This window comes from Schistocerca americana, chromosome 5, assembly GCF_021461395.2.
Source record: "Schistocerca americana isolate TAMUIC-IGC-003095 chromosome 5, iqSchAmer2.1, whole genome shotgun sequence".
In the NCBI taxonomy this organism is placed as follows: Eukaryota; Metazoa; Arthropoda; class Insecta; order Orthoptera; family Acrididae; genus Schistocerca; species Schistocerca americana.
The window spans coordinates 132123454-132143913 of NC_060123.1; the positions used below are offsets into that span (position 1 = coordinate 132123454).

General features: G+C 40.3%; 1 protein-coding gene across 1 annotated transcript in view; it reads left to right on the plus strand.

Annotated features, from left to right (window-relative positions):
- The window catches only part of LOC124616722 (piezo-type mechanosensitive ion channel component), a 684203-nt gene that overhangs the window by 180393 nt on the left and 483350 nt on the right, over window positions 1-20460 (plus strand). The window contains exons 3-4 of the mRNA XM_047145082.1: window positions 13404-13499; window positions 15611-15730. Of these exons, the coding sequence (XP_047001038.1) occupies window positions 13404-13499; window positions 15611-15730 (216 nt within the window). The remainder of the gene's footprint in view (window positions 1-13403; window positions 13500-15610; window positions 15731-20460) is intronic.

Genomic DNA, 20460 nt, shown 5'->3' on the forward strand with positions numbered 1-20460 from the left:
CAGGCCAACTTTTCGAAATAAGATTAGGAAATTCGTGGGCCTTCAGGAAAATGTCAGAAAGCGCACCACTGTAAGGACAGAGCAAACAAGAAAAGCGAAAGAAAGGAGGAAAGGAGAAATACTGGAAAGACCGAGAATCAGGAAATACGACAGCTTAAGAAGTTATTTCATGTAGGCCTGAGATAGCCAAAATGGAGGGGATGATGATGATGATAAAGTTTTAAAAAACGTTACACCAAACAATGATTTTTGTCTGTTATACTATTGAATATGGTCTCAAAACAGTCTGCATTTTAAGTCTATTTTCTTTGTGACTTAAAATGATTTTACAACTGCCTTGTTCGATCATGTGATTAGTTTAGTTACTGACCAATGCGTGCTCCTCGTACTTACTTTCTTTTCTTAACCAGGCTCGAGAACCATACATAGATGAGTCTACGCTGGCAGTTCAGTTCTGGTTCTTAGCTGAGATTTAAACCTAGCAATACCAACGCATTATCCATCACATATGCCACCAACAGGAGAGGGTGAAGGGACAGTTTATGATCAACACAAAAAATGAAAAATACAAATTTTGGTAATTATTCTTCACTTCTGTTAACAACATGCTTTGTAAATTGATACTGACTTGTAAATAGGGTCCAGAAAGAGAAAATATTGAATATGACATTTGTGAACAGTAGCATCTGCTACTAAGGTGGGAGGGGGTGGGTGGTGGTGGGGGTGGGGAACTGTATGTTCACTCATTTATTAAATTTTTTGATTAAATTTAACTGAAAAAATTTAAAACAATTGTAGAATCTGCTAGAAGAATTCATTAAAAATATTATTTTCAAATTTTTAAAGAACCGAATGTTTAAAAATAATAATTAGGGTTGTAAGGCTTTAAACATTATCACGTTGAACTTACCATAATAAATAATGTATCAAATGAAAGAGCAACTAAAACAGTTTTTCTTACATATGTTCATTGTGAGCACCATTCATGACACGGCACAGATCGAATCGATAGGCGAGTTCTTCCCAAACTTTAATTAGTGTATCTGGAGTAATTGTTGCAATAACTGCTTCAGTCCTATTTGTTATGTTGGTTAGATTAGCTGGTAGCGGAGAACACACTCATTATCCTTCATACATCCCCAAAGGTAAAAATCGCACTGCGGCAGGTCGGGTGAACGTGGAGGCTACGAGAAACAAGCCATGTCATTATGCCCTTTGCGGCCAATCCAGCGGTTGGGTACAACGTTTTGTAACCAGTCGCGTATTGAGTTATGCCAGTGAGGCGGCGCACCATCTTGCTGACAAATAAACGTCTATAGTTCAGCTTCTTTCAGCTGAAGATAGAGTCCTAGTTCTGGCTCACAAAGATAAGAAACACCAGTTACAGTCGATTCGCCGAGAAAGATGGTCCTATAAACTTTCTGCAGGGATAAGGCACAAAAAACATCCAATTTAGGGGAATCTCGTGGGTATTTGATGGCCCCCAGATGCGCACATTATGTGTGTTCACAGTTCCATTCACATGTCCACCTTAGACTTCATTCGCTTCTTAAGGACACTACTCCTGACTCGCTCGATCGCCGTGTTTCTCGACCTTCGCATGGCCCTTTGCTCGTAGTTCCTTTGTATACACTGATGACTCTCGGACTGACCGTGGTGTCGGGTGTGCCTTCGTCATTCGCACCGGCGATTTGCGGTATCGGCTCCCGGAACACTGCTCAGTATTTCCAGGGGAGCTCTTCGTCCTGTATCAGGTCACAGTACACCCGGCGACACAGGCTTTTCAATTTCTTGTGTCACTTGCTCCGACTTTGTCAGTGCCCTTCAGAGGCTGAGTGTGCTGTGCACAGTCCATCCCTTAGCGCAACGGATCCAGGAAGACATCCACTTGCTCACTCTTGGTGGAACCACTCTGATGTTTATGTGGGTTCCTGGTCACGTATTTCTACCATTCCCTCCGATGATATCTGTGTTGCTGTCTGTTCCTTTGGCATCACCACTGGTGTTCCCTTCATGGGAGCAAGCTCCGGGGAATTAAAACTCTCCGTGTCTTGGTCGACCTCCCGTCGGCTCTCTTGCCGCCAGCATATCGTTTTAGCTAGATTCCTTACTGGCCACTGTCGTTTTAGCCGTCGCTATTTAAGTTGTGATCCCCCATCACTTTGTGCTCTTATCATCAAACTTTGACGGTTCGCCTTTTCCTGACCGAATGCCCCTTTTTAACCACATACGTTCTAATTTGTGTTTGCCGTCTGAGTTATCGGCCGTTTTAGCGAACGACGCGCGGGCTGTCGACCGCGTTTTACTTTTTATCCGTCGTAGTAATATGGCGAAGGACTTTTAATCTTTAGTTCAGAGTCACCGTTCTCTCTAAGGCGTATTTCATGGACTTTGCTCCAAATCCCTGGGTTTAGCTCTCTTTCCTTCCATTATTGGTTGGGCTTAACGTGTAGTCGATTTTAAATGCTTTTTAGTCTTCATGTACCGTGGTTCTGACAAGGGTGCGAATGACCTTGCTTGTTTTTGCGCCTTAAAACAAACAAGCAAACATTTTCATTCAGGTGAAAAGTCGATTCATCACTGATGACAACACGTTCCAGAAAATGTTCGTCACTTCGCAATATTTCGTTTGCATAGTTAGCACGTAAACCGCAGTCTTTAGTCTTTAGAGCTTGCAATAACCGCAAACGATAAGGACCTAGTTACAAGCGTCTCCGTAAGTTTCCACACAGACGTCACTGGATTGCTAATTCACGGCTAGCCTCCGAACTGATATCTTGGAAGTAAGCATGAAAGAGTCTCTCACTTGTCCAACACGTTCTTCACCCACGCTTGGTCGTCCCGTACTCACACATGTATATAACCAAATCTATTGTGAGTTGCTCTTGCATTTGATGTATTATTTACAGTTTGCGAGATGAATGTAATAAATGCTGCAAAACTGTAAAACCGTGATATTCATTTTGAAACCCCCGGCATAAATTGCACGAGAGCTTACAATATTTACGGAAGGTACATGTAAAACACACTCCCCCCTCCTCCCCCCCCCCTTCCCCATGTGTATTGCTAGTGTTAAGATTCCAATGCTGCAATGACAAATAGTTGAGAAATTCCTGTATATCAGTGCCCTTGATTTGTTGAGAAGAAATTTCAAGTGTCCAACAAGCCAGGCAAATACATTTGTTTAACGTGAGGTAAAATTTCCATTCTGGTTGCAAAACATGAATCCGATGGATTCTGCGCTACACATCGCCTACATGAAACATGCCAAAAGTAAAAAAGAAAAAAAAAATTCGTATCTTTTGTAAGGCCCACTGTACCCGACGATTGGACTGATAGTAAAGCCAGCGAGAGAAGAACCCTGGCAGTTGCGGTGGGCTTAGCGCGGCTACCGCAGTCAATCTCATGACGCAATTTCATATACGTTTTGCTGCGACAACACTATTGTTTTCGTTTGGTGCCTTTTGCGCTTCGCAGTTGAAAGCTGCCAGCTGTCAGAGATCAACTCTCGCCGACTGCACTTAGAGTACAGCATTATTTGCAGGCTAACAGAGTTGGAAGCTATGTTCACCGAGACCCGTTGGCGAGAAATAGCACTGGCACAATGTTCACGCGCAAAATACGCGTCCGCCTCGGTAGCTGCGCGGCGCGGTCAGCGCTACCGATGAACAAGTGAAGGGGTCCGGCCTCGATCCCCGACTTTCTCCACTCGGGGACTGGGTGTTGTGTTGCCCTTACCTTCGTATCACCATAATTCACATTTCACTAATGAGATGGCTCAATGTGCACGGCCGCGGAAATACCTCAGTGGTAACCCGTCAAGATGGTTATTAGAATGTTTCCTGTGACCACTAATTTTAATGTTATATACTAACGTCGTCCAGCAATTGAATTAATGTTGGGTTCAGTCAGTTTCATTCACCGTATTTATTCAAACCTTGTAAAAAGCAGCATGATACTGCATAGTTTGCGCTTCTGCAATCCATTCGACGTACACATACGATACTGTATGTGTTTGTTTTCAACTAAGCCCAGTGGAACAAGTAGGACACGCTTTTCCAACTGCGTCCGCAGCCCGGAGATACACACCGAGGTGAAAAAAATCATGGGTTGGCGATATGCACGTATACAGATAGCGGTAGTTTCTTTTACCCAAGGTATAAAAGGGCAGTGCATTAACTGGGCTGTCATTTGTACTCAGGTCATTTATGTGAAGAGGTACCCGACGTGGTTATGGCCGCCAGACTTTGAATGGCAGTTGGAGCTGGACGCATGGGACATTCCACTTCGGAAATCGTTAGGAAATTCAATATTCCGAGATCCAGTGTCAAGAGTGTACCGAGAGTACTAAATTGCAGGAAATACCTCTCACCACGGATAACGCAGTGGCCGACGGCCTTCACTTAACGACCGATAACAGTGGCGTTTGCGTAGAGTTGCCAGTGTTAACAGACAAGCAAAATTGCGCGTAGTAACCGCAGAAATCAATGTGTGGCATACGACGAACGTATCCTTTAGGACAGTGTGGCGAAATTTGACGTTAATGTGCTATGGCAGCAGACGACCGACGCGAGTGTCTTTGTTAACAGCACGAAATCGCCTGCAGCGATTCTCCTGGACTGGAAAACTGTAGCCTGGTCAGATGAATCCCGATTTCAGTTGGTACGAGCTGACAGTGGGGTTTGAGTGTGGAGCAGACTCCACAAAGCCATGGACCCAAATTGTTAATAAGGCACTGTGCGAGCTGGTGGTGGCTCCATAATGGTATGGGCAGTGGTGACATGGAATGGACTGGGTGCTCTGTCCAACTGAACGGATCATTGGCTGGAAATGGTTATGTTCAGCTACCTGGAGACCCTTTCCAGCCATTCGTGGACTTCATGTTCCCGGACAAATATGAAATTTTTATGGATGAAAACGCGACGTCGCCGCGACACAATTGTCCACTATTGGTTTGAAGAATATTGTAGGCAGTTGGAGTGAATGATTTGGCCAGCCAGCGAACATTTGTGGGACATAATCAAGAGGTCAGTTCGTGCACAAAATCTTACACTGGAACTGTGGTGTCACCGCCAGACACCACACTTGCTAGGTGGTAGCCTTTAAATCAGCCGCGGTCCGTTAGTATACGTCGGACCCGCGTATCGCCACTATCAGTGATTGCAGACCGAGCGCCGCCACACGGCAGGTCTAGTCTAGAGAGACTCCCTAGCACTCGTCTCAGTTCTACAGCCGACTTCGCTAGCGATGGTTCACTGTCTACATACGCCCTCATTTGCAGAGACGACAGTTTAGCATAGCCTTCAGCTACGGCCGGCCGGAGTGGCCGTGCGGTTCTGGGCGCTACAGCCTGGAGCCGGGCGACCGCTACGTCGCAGGTTCGAATCCTGCCTCGGGCATGGATGTATGTGATGTCCTTAGGTTAATTAGGTTTAATTAGTTCTAAGTTCTAGGCGACTAATGACCTCAGAAGTTAAGTCGCATAGTGCTCAGAGCCATTTGAACCATTTGAACCTTCAGCTACGTCATTTGCTACGACCTAGCAAGGCGCCATATTTAGTTACTATATGTCTTCTGAACAGATAATATTGTGAACCATGTACCGTCAAGAGCGACGTTCATCATTAATGGATTAAAGTTAAGTATCAAACTATCTACGTCCGCTTTCTGAATTCTAATTCCTTGTCATGTTCCAGACCTCACGTCAGTATAGTTCTTCCCTCCTCACGCCAACCTGCGTGAGCTAAAACGCGTGCATTTCGGCCTCCTCTAGTAACATGGTGTTGGCTCTTCTGCCAACACAACAGGAACACTTTAGCAATTGTGGATGGCTATAGAGACAGCATGGCTCAATAGTTCTGCATGGGACTTCCAATAACTTGCTGAGTCCATGCTACGTCGAGTTACTGCACTACACCGGGCAAAAGGAGGTCCGACACGACATTAGGAGATATCCAATGTCTTCTGTCAGCGCAGACTAACGGAGCATTCTCTCTCTTTGTGGCAGTTTGATATGCTGACAGTTGGGTGAGGTAGGTTGCCAGCTAGGCAGCGTCAGGAGTATTGTGGTGCAAGTATGTGAGGTCTATCAACTATAGTGAGCACCAGCATTTTATCGAAGAAGCGAAAGGAAACTCCCACCATCGAATTTAGGACTCTACCGCTGGCTGTGAAATGACAAGACACCCTTTGGCACGCACTTAAGGTCCATCGCACTCCAGGTACTTCGTTCTTTAACTATCTAGCTGTCGACAAGGGAGGCAACTTCTCAAAATAAAAACAACAAGAGAGAATATGGTCGATAGCTTGTGTCATAGCGCTGGTGGAGAATTATTACGAGAAAGTGTCTGCAGTTTTAGCTGAGGATTCCACAATCCTTGAATGGCAATTGAGGAGTACAAATGCAATTTAAGAAATTTGAGGTATTTGTTTTCAATACAGATTCCTACGTAATACTTGCTATAAGGATTTTGCAGACAAAGACTGTATGACGACAAGAAGAAATAATATGACACTTGGCATGGGGGATGCTAGTAGCGGAGGAATATTACGCAGAGTCCATTAAATTCAATCCCAGTAGTCCACTGCATGTAGTTCCAAGTTCCACTGGGTATCAGACCACAAGTTGAAATGTCAAGGACTCAGTCCTAAATCGTCCACACGATTTTTTTTCTGACACACACATAGCTTATTTCACCTCTGACAAGGATTTCTACACATGAAAATGCGATGGTCATGTCCACTGTCCATATCTAGCCTGTTAAGTCGGTTCAAAGGTCGGAAAAAGGCAAGGACATACCTTTTTCAATAGGACTATGCCTAGTAAAGCACCGTGGTGATCAAAACAACCTGCAGCTTGAGGACACAGTATATATATCTTAGTAATCACAACAGTCGTTTCGCTCTGTTGTACCAAAACAACAATGTATTTTCAATGTTAATTTATTCATCCATCTCAGAGCATTATACGAAGAGGTGCCCAAACAACCGGAATTATTTATAAAAGCTATATATTTTCAAATTGTTTACAAAACAACCTTGCCCCTTCAAAATCCTCTCCATTACAACTGATACTTTTGTCCCACCAGTGCTTCCACAGTTCGAAACATTTTTTGTATTCATCTTTAGAAATGGCTGACAGCTCCACCACCGTTTTTTCTTGACTTTTAACTATTATCAAATCCGTGTCCTTTCACGCCCCTTTCATGCGTAGAAATAAGAAACGGTCGCACATAGCCAGGTGGGGGCGATTAAGGTGCGTGGGGCAACGGAACCATGCCCTTTTTAGCCAGAAGCTAACAGAGATGGCTGTGTTTGCAGGTGCATTGTCGTGGTGGAAGAACCAGTCTCCTGTCTGCCACAGATCGGGTCTTTTTGACGAACACTGTTGCGCAATCTTCTTAAAACTTCTAAATAAAAGGTTTGACGGTCCTGAGCATAAGCTCTTGAATTTTTTCAATATTTTCGCCCATTCGGGCAGTTGAAGGACGTCCAGAACGAGGTTTTTCATCAACTGACATGTCGCCATTTTTAAATCGAGGAAGTCACTCGTACACTTGAGTTTATACCATAGCGTCATCTTGGTAAGCTGTTTTCAAACTTAAAACAATTTCGGCAGCACTTTTACCGAGTAGAAAACAAAATTTCACGGCTGTACATTGTTCACTTCAACTTGCGATCATAAAAAACGAAACGAGAACAAAACAGTGCTATCAAAAACAATCACTTCAGATGAACAGAACAAGCCAGGTCGACAACACAGGAAGTTCAAAAATGGTTCAAATGGCTCTGAGCACTATGGGGCTTAACTGCTGTGGTCTTCAGTCCCCTAGAAATTAGAACTACTTAAACCTAACTAACCTAAGGACATCATACACATCCATGCCCGAGGCAGGATTCGAACCTGCGACCGTAGCGGTCACGCGGTTCCAAACTGTAGCGCCTAGAACCGCACGGCCACTCCGGCCGGCAACACAGGAAGCACTGAAATGGTCATGAGTTGCGCTATACTCACGTATCGGCAGAAATGCATACGTACATGCTATCGGTAGTCACGAGTGTTGTTGTTCATGTGGTCTTCAATCCAGAGACTGATCTGATGCAACTCATCATATTACTTTCTCCTGTGCAAATCTCTTCGTCCAGCCTACATTCCTCTGAATCTGCTTACAGTATTCACTTCTCGGTCTCCCTGTACATTTTTTACCGCGTGCACTTACTTCCAGTACTAAATTGGTAATCCTTGGTGTCCTAGAATATGTCCCATCAGCCGATCCCTTCGTTTAGTCAAGCTATGCCACAAATTTCTTTGGTCCCCAATTCTGTTCAGTACCTCCTCATTGATAACACGATCTACCCGTCTTATCTGCACAATTCTTTTGCAGTAGCACGTTTAAAAACTTTCTGTTCTCTTCTTGCCTGAACTGTTTATCGTCCACGTTTGACTTTCATACAAAACTACACTACAAATGCCTTAAGAAAAAATTTCCTAACACTTAAGTATATATTCGATATTAACGTATTTCTCTTTTTTCAGAAGCACTTTTGTTGCTATTGGCACTCTACATTTTATATTATGTCCTATACTTTGGCCATACTCAGTAATTCTGCTGCCCAAATAACAAAACCCATCCACTACTTCAAGTGTCTCGTTACCTAATCTAATTCCGTCAGCATCACATGATTTAATTCGACTATGTTCCATTACCATCGAGTAGCTTTTGTTGGTGTTCGTGTTATACCCTTCATTCGAGACATGGCCCATTCCGTTCAGCTGCTCTTCAGAATCCTTTGCTGTGTCTGACAGAATCACAATGTCATGGACAAACCTCAAGGTTGTTATTTCTTTTCCCTGGACTTTAATTCTTACTCCAAATTTTTCTTTGGTTTCTTTGTTGCTTCCTCAATGCACAAATAAGTAACATCGGAGATATGCTACGACGGGGCTCACTCCCTTCTCAACCACTGCATCCATTTCATACTCTGCATCTGGTTTCTGAACAAGTTGTATGCAACCTTTCGCTCCCTGTGTTTTACCACTGCTACTTTCCGAATTTCAAAAAGTGTATCCCACTTAACATTGTCAAAAGCTTTCTCCAAATCTACAAAACACACAAACTTACATTTGCCTTTCCTTAACCTATCTTGTAAGGTAAGTCTAATGGTCAGTATTACATTGCGTGTTCCTACGTTTCTCCGGACTCCAAACTGATCTTCCCCAAGGTCGGCTTCTACAAGTTTTTCCATTTTCCTGTAAATAATTCGTGTTGGTATTTTGCAACCTTGATTTATTAATATTGCCTGTCAGCACCTGCTTTCTTTGGAATTGGATTTACTACATTCTTCTTAAAGGCTGAGAACATTTAGAGTGTCTCATAAATCATACACACCAGCTGGAATAGTTTTGTCATAGCTAGCTCTCCCACGGATATTAGTGGTTCTGAGGAAATGTTGTCTATTCCAGGGACCTTTTTTCCATGTAGTTCTTTCAGTGCTCTGTCAAATCCTTCTTGCAGTATCATATCTCCGAGCTGAACGTCATTTACATCCTCTTCCCTTTCTATAATACTGCCTTCAAGGACATTTCCATTGTATAGCTCCTTTTACTTTCAGATTTTGCTTCTTTGCTTAGGGCGGTTTTCCATCTAAGCTCTTGGTATTCATACAGCTGCTTTTCTGTTTTCTCCTAACATCTCTCTTAGTTTCCTGTAGCCGGTATCCCTTATCTATATAGGCTACTATATCGTTACATCTGTCCTCTAGGCATTCCTGCTTAGTTATTTTGCATTTCCTGTCGATCTCATTTTTAGGCGTTCACGTTCCCTTTCGTCAGCTTCGTTTGCTGTTGTTCTGGATTTTCTCCTTTCAGCAATTAAATGCAATATCACTTGTGATACTCAGCGATTTCTTCTAGGCCTTTTTTTTAACTATTTGGTCTTCTGCTGCCCTCAGTATGTCATCTCTCAGAACTGCCCATTCGTCTTCTACTGTATCCCTTTCCCCTCTTTCAGTCAACCGTTGCCTTATGCTCCCTCTGAATCTCACAACTACTTCTGGTTCCTTCAACTTATCAAGATCCCATCTCCTTAATTTCCTACCCTTTTGTAATTTAATCAGTTTTAATCTACAGTTCATAACCAATCAATTGTAGTCACGAGTTCGCATCTGCCCCTGGAAATTTGTTATAATTTAAAATCAGGTTCCGAAATCTCTGTCTTACCATTGTATAATCAGTCTGAAACCTTCTGGTGTCTCCACGTTGTTTCCATGTATACAGCCTTCTTTCATGATTCTTAAACCAAGTGTTAGCGATGATTAAAGTATGCCCTGTGCAAAATGTTCCAGGCAGCTTCCTTTTTCGTTCTTTTCTCGAGTTCGAGATTCGTCTGTTTTTCCTTCTCTTTCGTTTCCTATATCGAATTACAATCCCCCACCAAAGTTAAGTTTTCCTGCCCATTAAGTATCTGAATAATTTCTTTTGTCTCATCATACATTTTTTCAGTCTCTTCATCTGCAGAGCTAGTTGGCATATAAACTTTGTACTACATTGGTGGGTGTCGGCTTCGTGTGTATCTTGGCTGAGATAAAGCATTATTTATAACCCTGTATTCACCTGACCAGAAGTTCTGTTCATCTTGCTATCGAGCTTCACTAATCCTCACTATATCTTTCTTGAACCCATCCATTTTCCTTTTTAAATTTTCTAACTTACCTGCTCGATTAAGATATCGAGCACTCTTATATTCCATCTCTGAGTGCCAGTTTTGTTTTACCCTGATGACGGCATCCTCCTGGGTAGTTTTCGCCTGGAGATCCAAATGGGGGACAATTTTACCTCCGGAATATCTTACCCAAGAGGATGTCATCAACATTTAACCATACAGTAGAGCTGTGTACCGTCAGGAAAAATAACGGCTGTAGTTTCACATTGCTTCCAGTCATTCGCAGTACAAGCACAGCAAGGCCACGTTGGTTGATTGTTACAAGGCTAGATCAGTCAGTCATTCAGACTGCTGCCCCTGCAACTACTGAAAAGGTTGTTGCCCCTCTTCAGGAACCACACGTGTCTGACATCTCAACGGATACCCCACCCTTGTGTCTGCACCTACGGTACAGCTGTCTGAATCATTGTAGTTTGTAGAAAGTAAATAATACGCTGTACTAAAGAAAAAATATAAAATGGATAACAATAAGTAAAATAGCTACGACAGCACTAAATTAAAATAGACTACCATACCTGCTAACTTTCAAAAACAGAAATCCAGAAGATCCCAAATCGTAAAAATTTAATGCGTGCGTGTGTGTGTGTGTGTGTGTGTGTGTGTGTGTGTGTGTGTGTGTGTGTGTGGCAAGGTGTCCAAACATAGTGAGAAAAGACTACACAGAGAGAGACTACAGTTAATGTTAACATATATAATGTAGGCTACATTTTAATATAATTATTTTCGAACACTGAATTAGGTACTAACACAAGTTACTTGCTGATGAGTGTTCATTTTTTGTCACTTAACACTGGAAACAGTTTGCACACTACACAAAAATGACCTTTTCTGCTCTTGATCTTGCAAGCCACAATATGAACGACACTGTCAAAACTACTAAGCTGAACATTTATTTACAAAATTTTCTCGAGTTCACAGAACACTGGCTGTATTCCATCACAGGTTGCAGAGGAAAGATGAAGATGAGTAGCTTTCTTCGTTTTCTTCAGAAACTCTGAAGGAAAACTATTCATGTAACATGGACTGTTGATTCTCGTTTTCAAAACAGAAATTTATCTCAGATTTTCATTCGACACTGACGACCTAAACTGATTGCGATTCTTCTTCACCAAGCTGAACACAAGTTTAAACTCAGCATTGCTGTGCAGTAGAGTCAAAACAGAAAGCATTAGCCTGGATAACCTGTCGTACTTAGGAACACCATCAGCTCCACGAATGCTCATCAAGCGAGCCCATTTGGTATCGTCTGTCAAGTTCTCGCTCTCAACAGTAGCAGAGTCATCAACCTGCAAAATGAATCAGTTTTCCTACTGCTATCCTTCATTTTTGTATTGGAGACGTGTTTAACGGATGTATTATGATTTATTAATTCGGTTCTTCCTCCGTGAGCACTGTTTATATCACACGAACACGTACAACAGAACGTGAATGTTTCATCTTTCCGTGATCGCATAAGACACGGAAATTCAGCAGAATATGCACCCTGAAAGACTGATGATATCGTTTCTTAGTTGAACTCATCACGAAAACACTAAATCGCACAAACGTTCTTCACACATTGTGCGTGGTCGACCTTGTCGAGGTTAGGTCTTGTAAGTAGCCATAAAAAAGTTTGTTCCAACATGTTAAAACTGACTTTTAAATCATTTTTTAAAGAAAAATACCTGATTACACTTTATTTTTCCGCTTCCCCTGTTATGCGCGCCCTTACCCGGCTCTACAGGCGGTTTCCATTGGGGTGATCATGCCTTGGTTTCGACGTCACAGCTTTATGGCCATGTTTCGTCACGTGTTGTTACATTGTATAGAAGTTCTGGATCGTTGTAGACTCCATTCAGCAATTCCTGAGCGATGGCGTTTTTGATCGAAATTCAACTGTTTCGGAATAAACTTTGCTACTACACATTTCATGCCCAAAACAAAACATCCGAAAAAGTTGCTTGACATGAGCCAAAGCATATGCTGACATCAACAACAACCTCTCAGACAGTGATTTGACGATTTTTCAGAACAGTTTTCTTTACTTCTTCCACTTTGTCGTCAGTAATATTGATGTGTTTGACCTTTAGGACAGTAGGGCGGTCGTCGTCTTCAACGTCTTCTCGAATCTTTGAAGCGTTTATACCTCCCGCAAACTCTTTTCATACTCTAGCAGATTCGCCAAAGGACATAGTCAAGATTTCGAATGTGGTGCAACACTTTATGCTGTTTTCCAAGCAAAATTTGATGCACATTCTTTGATATATCTTTTTCGAAAGTAAAAATTCGTCGAGCACTCGAAAAACACGTATAATGTTTTCGACCATCAACAATAAACTAAATATTCAAAACAGCAGAAAATGGAAACATATATAAGGAACATGTATACCATCAAGTTCAAATATAGTATGAAAATCAGATTATGAAGCCCGCGAAATTAAATTCACATTACTTTTTATTACCCCACTGAGTGTAAATAATGTAGATGCGATATTCTTACCTAGCCGTTACATTGAATCTAATCACTTTCACAGCCAAGCATGTAACAGAACCCATGTCTATTTGTACATACTTTGTCTGACAAGTGCATGATGATACAGCTTTAATGCCATAGTGTGTGTGTGTGTGTGTGTGTGTGTGTGTGTGTGTGTGTGTGTGGTCACCATTCTGACATTTTACTAAAGTTGTTTTCTTTTGTTTCAGGTGTGTTGTTTCGCCAAAACTTGTTTTCTTTTCTTTACTTCCTCTTGTTTCTGTTCAGCCCATGGGTGAAGGTTCCAACGTACAATAGTATGAAAGGTACGAATAACAACATATTGTTAATTCTTCTAGTATGACAGTTTATGAGTTAACTGATACTATACAGTAATTTTTTCAACATGTTTTAATAACCTTGAATGTACAGTCTGATATGTGTTGACAATGTTTTATAAAACATGGAGGTTACATGCTTAGACAGATGAAATATCAAGCAATAAAGTAATTTAAGTTATTGCCTTTCAAAAGCAGTGATTCCTCCTATACCGTAATCCGGAATTTTGGATACGGTTTTCATTATATGACCTCTATCTCATGTATGGCCTCTTCTTGTCTCCTGCTTTCCATTCATCACTTTTCATTTTGCCATGTAAGTTTCAAAATGTATGTTTCTGACTGCTGATCATTTGATAGATATATAGTTTCTTATGTGATTACGCACATTTATTTGTATAGCTGGCATGTTCCAGTTGCTCCCCATTTATAATGTTTCAGATGGAGGACTTCACTAAGCAGTTTCATGGTATATTTGATGGCATCAGTTATCGTAAGCACCAGGTTTCAAACCTAAGGATTGTTTCAAGGATGTGTTCCCAGCAAAGAACACGGGAGGGCAACTGCTCACACTCCCCTCCTCCCTTCCTCTAGGAAATAAGTCTTCCCAAACTGAACTCATTCGCTGGCATGTTGACTCAGTCTCTGTTTGAAAAAGTCAGACTACGTAGAAGGATATTGGATGGTAACAAGTGTACCTAGTCAGATTTCTTGGGGAATCCCAAAACTATTTTTCACCATTTACCATGGAACTTACTTGAAGTGCCCCTTCCCCACCCTAGCTCTGATTTAGGGTGTGTTATTGGTTAGGAACTTAACTCCACAAAGTAAGTTATACATGTTGTTCCACACTAAGACCATTGCGCAACAAGCGTGATGCATTGTCAGGAGAGAATCCGTGTCCTGGGTGTCATGCAGAGACAGTTCTGCTGCGGAACAGACAACAGGTGCTTAACATTGTATGACATCTGGATTGCACAGAGATTCACTATGGAATTCTGCAGGTATATGCAACAAATGCAGTGTCACGTCCAGCCATAGTCAAGTGGTGCACAGACATGGATGAAGCCGATTGGCAATTCAAAATCTTGCACCATGCGATTTTCATCTTTTTGGCAAGCTGAAAAAACATCTTCGAGAAGAGAGATTTTCCAATGATGAGGATGTTCACACAGTAGTTCTCAAGTGGCTCCGTAACCAAGAATTGGATTTCTGTCATTTAATGTTGTTGAGGAATTGAACAATTCGTAGAACATTCTGACAGTTTACAGAGGCTTTGTGACTATGTTGAAGAATAGTGTTGTATATCTGTGTCACTTTGAAGTAGATTGCAGCGTTCAGTAAGAGTTGCTTTCTTGCCACAGGAATGCTTACTTCACTTTTTGAAGTCCTCTCATCTGTAGGTTGGCGTTGTGAGTGATATTTTGGATTTTATCTTCCACCAAACACATGCTATAGACCATATTATCTTGACTTTTTACACAAAGTTTTACCAGAATTGCTGTAAAATGCACTGCCAGCAGCCAGAGAAATGTAATACTTAAATATAATGGTTAACTGTCATACCTTGGGTTGTCTATGGTACTTCATGAATCATATTTTCCACAAAAGTTGTGTACGTTTTAATACTGGCCTAATTCTTTGCTCTCCACAATCTCCCTGGCTAATGCTTTGAGATTTCTCTTTAGTGAAGTACGGAGCACCCTTGGTGCATGACGCATGGACAGAACCTACAGAATAGTTGTTCATGTTGTGGAAGCTGCTGTGACCATTTGAGACCTCTGACTATTTTGAGTTTACTGTACCATGCCCAGAAGAAAGTTCCAACATGATCTCTGAATCAGCACACAGCAGATGATCAGCATGTTTGAATGTTCCCCTTTTTGCTGTGCTACATGTCTGCCAGATTTGTGTCATATTAATTTTTTGCTCCTCTATCATTGTTGAAATTTTACAAATTAATAATTTGATGCACAGTACATATAACAGTAATGCTGAAAAATGTGTATACTGATAATATGAATTAATACTGTTGAAGAACTCCATAAATTACACATTCTGTTTTAATTTGGTGTAGTAATTGTTTTGTCTTTTTCCAGGTGCAACTGGAATATATTTACAAGTAGTCATATTTTGCAGTGTAATAACGTGTTTAGCACATTTAGCCTTCCAACTTGTGCTTTTATCAATGCCCCCGTATGGATATTTTCTGGAAAATTGTGAGTACCTGCACGACTTTTCTCAATAATTATCAGAATCTTATTTTTAACAACAAAAAGATCAGTTATTGACAAAATTATTTAATTAGATAAATAAAATAATCTACTTACCAAGTGGTGGAAGAACAAATATATAAAAGACTGTTGTAATTGACAAGATTTCAGAGCCAGTGGCTCCTTCTTCAGACAGAAGGGTTGAAGGAGAAGGAAGAGGGGTGAAGGAAAAGCACTGGGAATGTCTAGGAAAAGGGGTAGATTTCGGGAAAGTCACCCAGAACCGCAGGGTAGGGGAGACTTACTGTACGGGATGAGAAGGGAAGACTGACTGTGGAGGACTGCATCGAACGAGATCTGAAAACCTGAGAGATGCAGTCCCCAACAATCAATCTTTCCTTCACATCCTGTACGGTAAGTCTCCCCTGACCCGCCGTTCAGGCTGACTTCCCCAAAATTTACCCCTTTTCCTAGACCTTCCCAGTCCCTTTCCTTCACCCCTCTTCCTTCTTCTTCAGCCCTCCTGTCTGAAGAAGGAGCCACTGGCTCTGAAAGCTTGCCAATTACAACTGTATCTTATGTGTGTGTTCTGCCACCACTTGGTGAGTAGAATCTTATTTTTGTAACTTGGATCAAACAAATTACAAATGTTTTATTTTACTTCTGAGAATATTAACATGCAGTCAATGTTGTCAAAGTTAACACAATGATGATGATGATGATGATGATGATAATAGTGGTAATAGTAATAATATAAACTTGGGCATATGTCATGAACTACAAGAAAATAATTCAAGATAGATACATTACATATTTAAACAAATGCCAATAACAACAAAAAGTTTCCTAACAATTACAAGATAAGTTAACTATGTAGTTAAGTGAATGACAAAGATACTGAGTAATCAAACAGGTAATTAACAATAAGTATATGAAGCAGTAATTAAATAGTACACAGTGTGACATCTGTAAAGTTTGCAGTTAATTTATTGTTTATTCTCATAAGAAATGTGGTCATTTGACGCACACTCAAGGAACTCTTGAGCAGAGTAAATTTCTATACTTTTCATCTGTTTCGAAAGAGTAGTTTTAAATTTATTTACTGCCACTGTGTTGGCATTTTCAAGTAATTTGTTGAAGTAGACAGGACCAAGATATTTGTGACTGCTATGAATCTTTGCAAGCCTAGTGTGTGGTACATGGTCATGTGTTATGGTCAGGAACTGTCCTCCTTACATCACCTTTACTTAGATTCTCTTTAACAAAGACAATGCAGTTGTAAATATGCAGGCTAGGCACTATCATTATATTTAGTTTCTTAAAATAATCTTAACATTATGAATATGGGCCAAGTCCTCCAATGCACCTTACAGCTTTCTTTTGTCATTTAAACACTGATTTTGAGCCTATGGAACTGCCCTGTATACTATCCCATAACTCGGGTGGGAATGGAAGAATGCAAGATATGCATGGAACAGCATTATCTGTAAACTCTTCTTGGTAGTGGAGTAAAGTGAAACACATAAACGTGGAACAGTTTTGGTTAAGATTAGATTAAATTAGATGTAATTTTCATTCAAGTAGATCAGTATGGAGGTCATCCCTGAGGATGTAAAACATGTCAGAAAAGAACAACACACAATAAACATTTACAGTACAAAAAAAAAAAGATATGCTATGTACTTTTTCCAGAGATGGTCCTCATAGATACGGAGTCAAAATATCTTATACATAGTTTCATTTAAAAGGTAGTAACAAGCTTGTCACAAAACACACATATCTTCAATCCACTGACGTGCATATAATAATTCTTGAGCTATCATAGCCACATATCATCAAATAGCAAAAACCTTTTCACAACAGTGATTTACATTAATCAAATAACTGCACGGAATTTATACACGTTGGATTTTACATATTACTCATGTTATTTTATATTAGTGATGACATATACACATCAATTGGCCCTGCTAAGAAATTCATCAGTGGAGTAGAAATATTAGGCCACAAATAAATCCTTTATACTCCTCTTAAACTGAAATTTATGAGTAGTTAAACTTATTATGGCTGCTGGCAAGATATTGAAAATGTGTGTTCCTTGCTAATCGACACCTTTCTGGACAAATGTAAGTGATTTCATATCTTTGAGGAGATTAATCTTACTTCTTGTACTATTTCTATGAACTCAGCTGTTGTTTAACCATTAGTATTTCTAGTTCCTTGAATAAGGATCTGCAGGACGTTCTTGAGTCCACACCACAAATATTTCATATTACATGCTTCTGGGCTCTGAAAACTTTTGAGTGTTTTGATCTGTTTCCCCAAAAAGTGACCCCATATGGCATTATGGAATAAAAGTAAGCAAAATGTGTTAGTTATTTTTATTTTCATATCACTGATGTCTGACAACTCATGCACAATTTCTTATCAAGTTGTAATCGTAACAATTTAACACTGTCAACTTCTTCTAACTGCTTTGCTTCATACTTTAGGTATATACTAGTGGAAAATCACTTGTAAACTCTAAAATGCATGTAGTGTGCCTCTTTCAAAGTTCAGTGACAAAGAATTGGCTAGGAATCATTTACTTAATGTCCATGAAATTTCATTAACCTATCAAGTGAAACTGGACAGAAATTCGATGGTGTTGCTTCTTTCTGAAACAAAGACTTGAGTTCAGCACATTTCTGCCAGTCAGGAGATGTTCCACTGACGAATGATTGGTTACAAAAATAACTTAACATGTTACTAAAATCAGAACAACATCCATTAATTAACTTCTTTAATTTTTATGAGAGCCACAAGTATTGACTTAAAAGATTTTTATGGTGGACATTACTTCTACTGGTGTAGGGTGGATTATGTTCATATTACTGAAGTTATTTGTAGTGCCTGATCTAAGATGTTCCTTGGCAGCATCTGCTGCATTTGGCAACTCCATCTTTTCAGTACCATTTATCAAATGCTTTTTAAAAAGTTTTGCAACACTGTACACATCTATTACCAATGTATCATTTACTGTTAATGCTATCTGTTCCTCTTCATCTCAGGTTCTAACAGTCTCCTCCTTCACTGAGCACCATAGTGTCTTTATTTTGCTATCTGACATGAGTACCTTTTTCTCATAATGCATTTGCTTTGCTGTCCATATTACTATCTTTAATATTTTTCATCATGTCCTGTAATGAGCCACAGCATCAACATCGGAACTCTTTGTGACCGATACACAAAGTTTCCTTTTTATCTTGCAAGACACCATTGTCCTTGAGTGACATGACTTCTTCATAGACTTTGGTTGTATTTGGGTTAGTTTTGAGGGTAAACAGTATACAAATGAAGTAAGGACTTTGTCAACAAAGTGTTGTACTTCTCATTCATGCCATGAGCTTTGTGTATACCACTCCAGTTCCTGTCTTTGAGGAGTTTCCTAAAATATCAATTTCTGTCCTACTGACTATCCTCTGAAACTGAGATCTAGAAGGTCTTATAGCCTGGCAAGCATCGACATTTAATAAAAAGAACTGCAAGTATTGGTATGAGAGCCCATTGAACTGCTGGTTTTGTAATAAAATTTTGTTCGCTAGACTTTTCAATAAAGATATAATCAATGGCTGTTTGTGAGCAGTTGACCACTCCAGTTGGAAAGTTTACAGTAAGAATGTTGAATGATAATGTTCTTGACTAGATTAAATTGTAACTGGAACAGTTTTAAAAAAAAGTACATTAATATTACCACAACCATTCTTTTTTTGTGGTACATAGGCCAATAGAGCTTAAACGTGATTTATGAAAAGGTTAAAATTACTTGCAGGCTCTCGGTGGGAACTTACTGTTACGAAGGATATATCATGAAATTCTACTTCTGCTGCACACGCTTCTGTATGCTGCTCCAGGCAAATGTACGAATGTCAATGTTCTGAAATTTATGACAATTCCTGATGAATGTGGCAACTCCTTTCTCCATTTCTAACATTTAAGGTTCCATGTTAAATATTTATAGAGCAGTACATCCAGCAGCACAGTCATCACTTATACTTTATCCAAACAATATGATTAAAAATCCTAAAGAGTTTTACTCTTACATAAAGCTAATAAGTGGATTGAAATTATCTACTCACTCACTCACTCACTCAGTCAGTGACCATACTGGCACCAAAACAGATTATGACTGGGAGAAGACTGAAATACTGAATTTGATCTTACAAAATTGATTGACTATGGAAATCATAATATGGTTCCTCCTTTCCATCATAACAGGAATGCCAAAATGGCAGGTGTTGAGATCAGTGATCACAGAATAGAAAATCACCTAAACTGCTCGACAATGGAAAGGCAACTTAATCAGATGGGATACCTGTGAGGTTAATAGAGGTTATATGAAAGGATTTTCTTCCTTTGTAGCAGTATTTTATTTAAGGTTACTGGAGCAATGAAGGGTAGCTAGCGATTGGGTAGAAGTGAAGGGCATTCCCGTTTTCGAGAAAGGCTGTCGAGTGCACACACACAATTATAGACGTATATCACAGATGTCAATGTGTTGTAGAATTATGCTACATTTTTATTCTCATCCATTATGGGAATCATGGAGAATGAAAATGTCCTCTATAAAAATCAACATGGGCTCTGCAAGCAGTGATATTGCCCTCTTCATCCATGAGATCCTGAGTGCCATAGGCGAAGTGCTCAGGTTGATGCCATGTTCCTTGATTTCCAGAGGACTTTACATATAGTTCCAC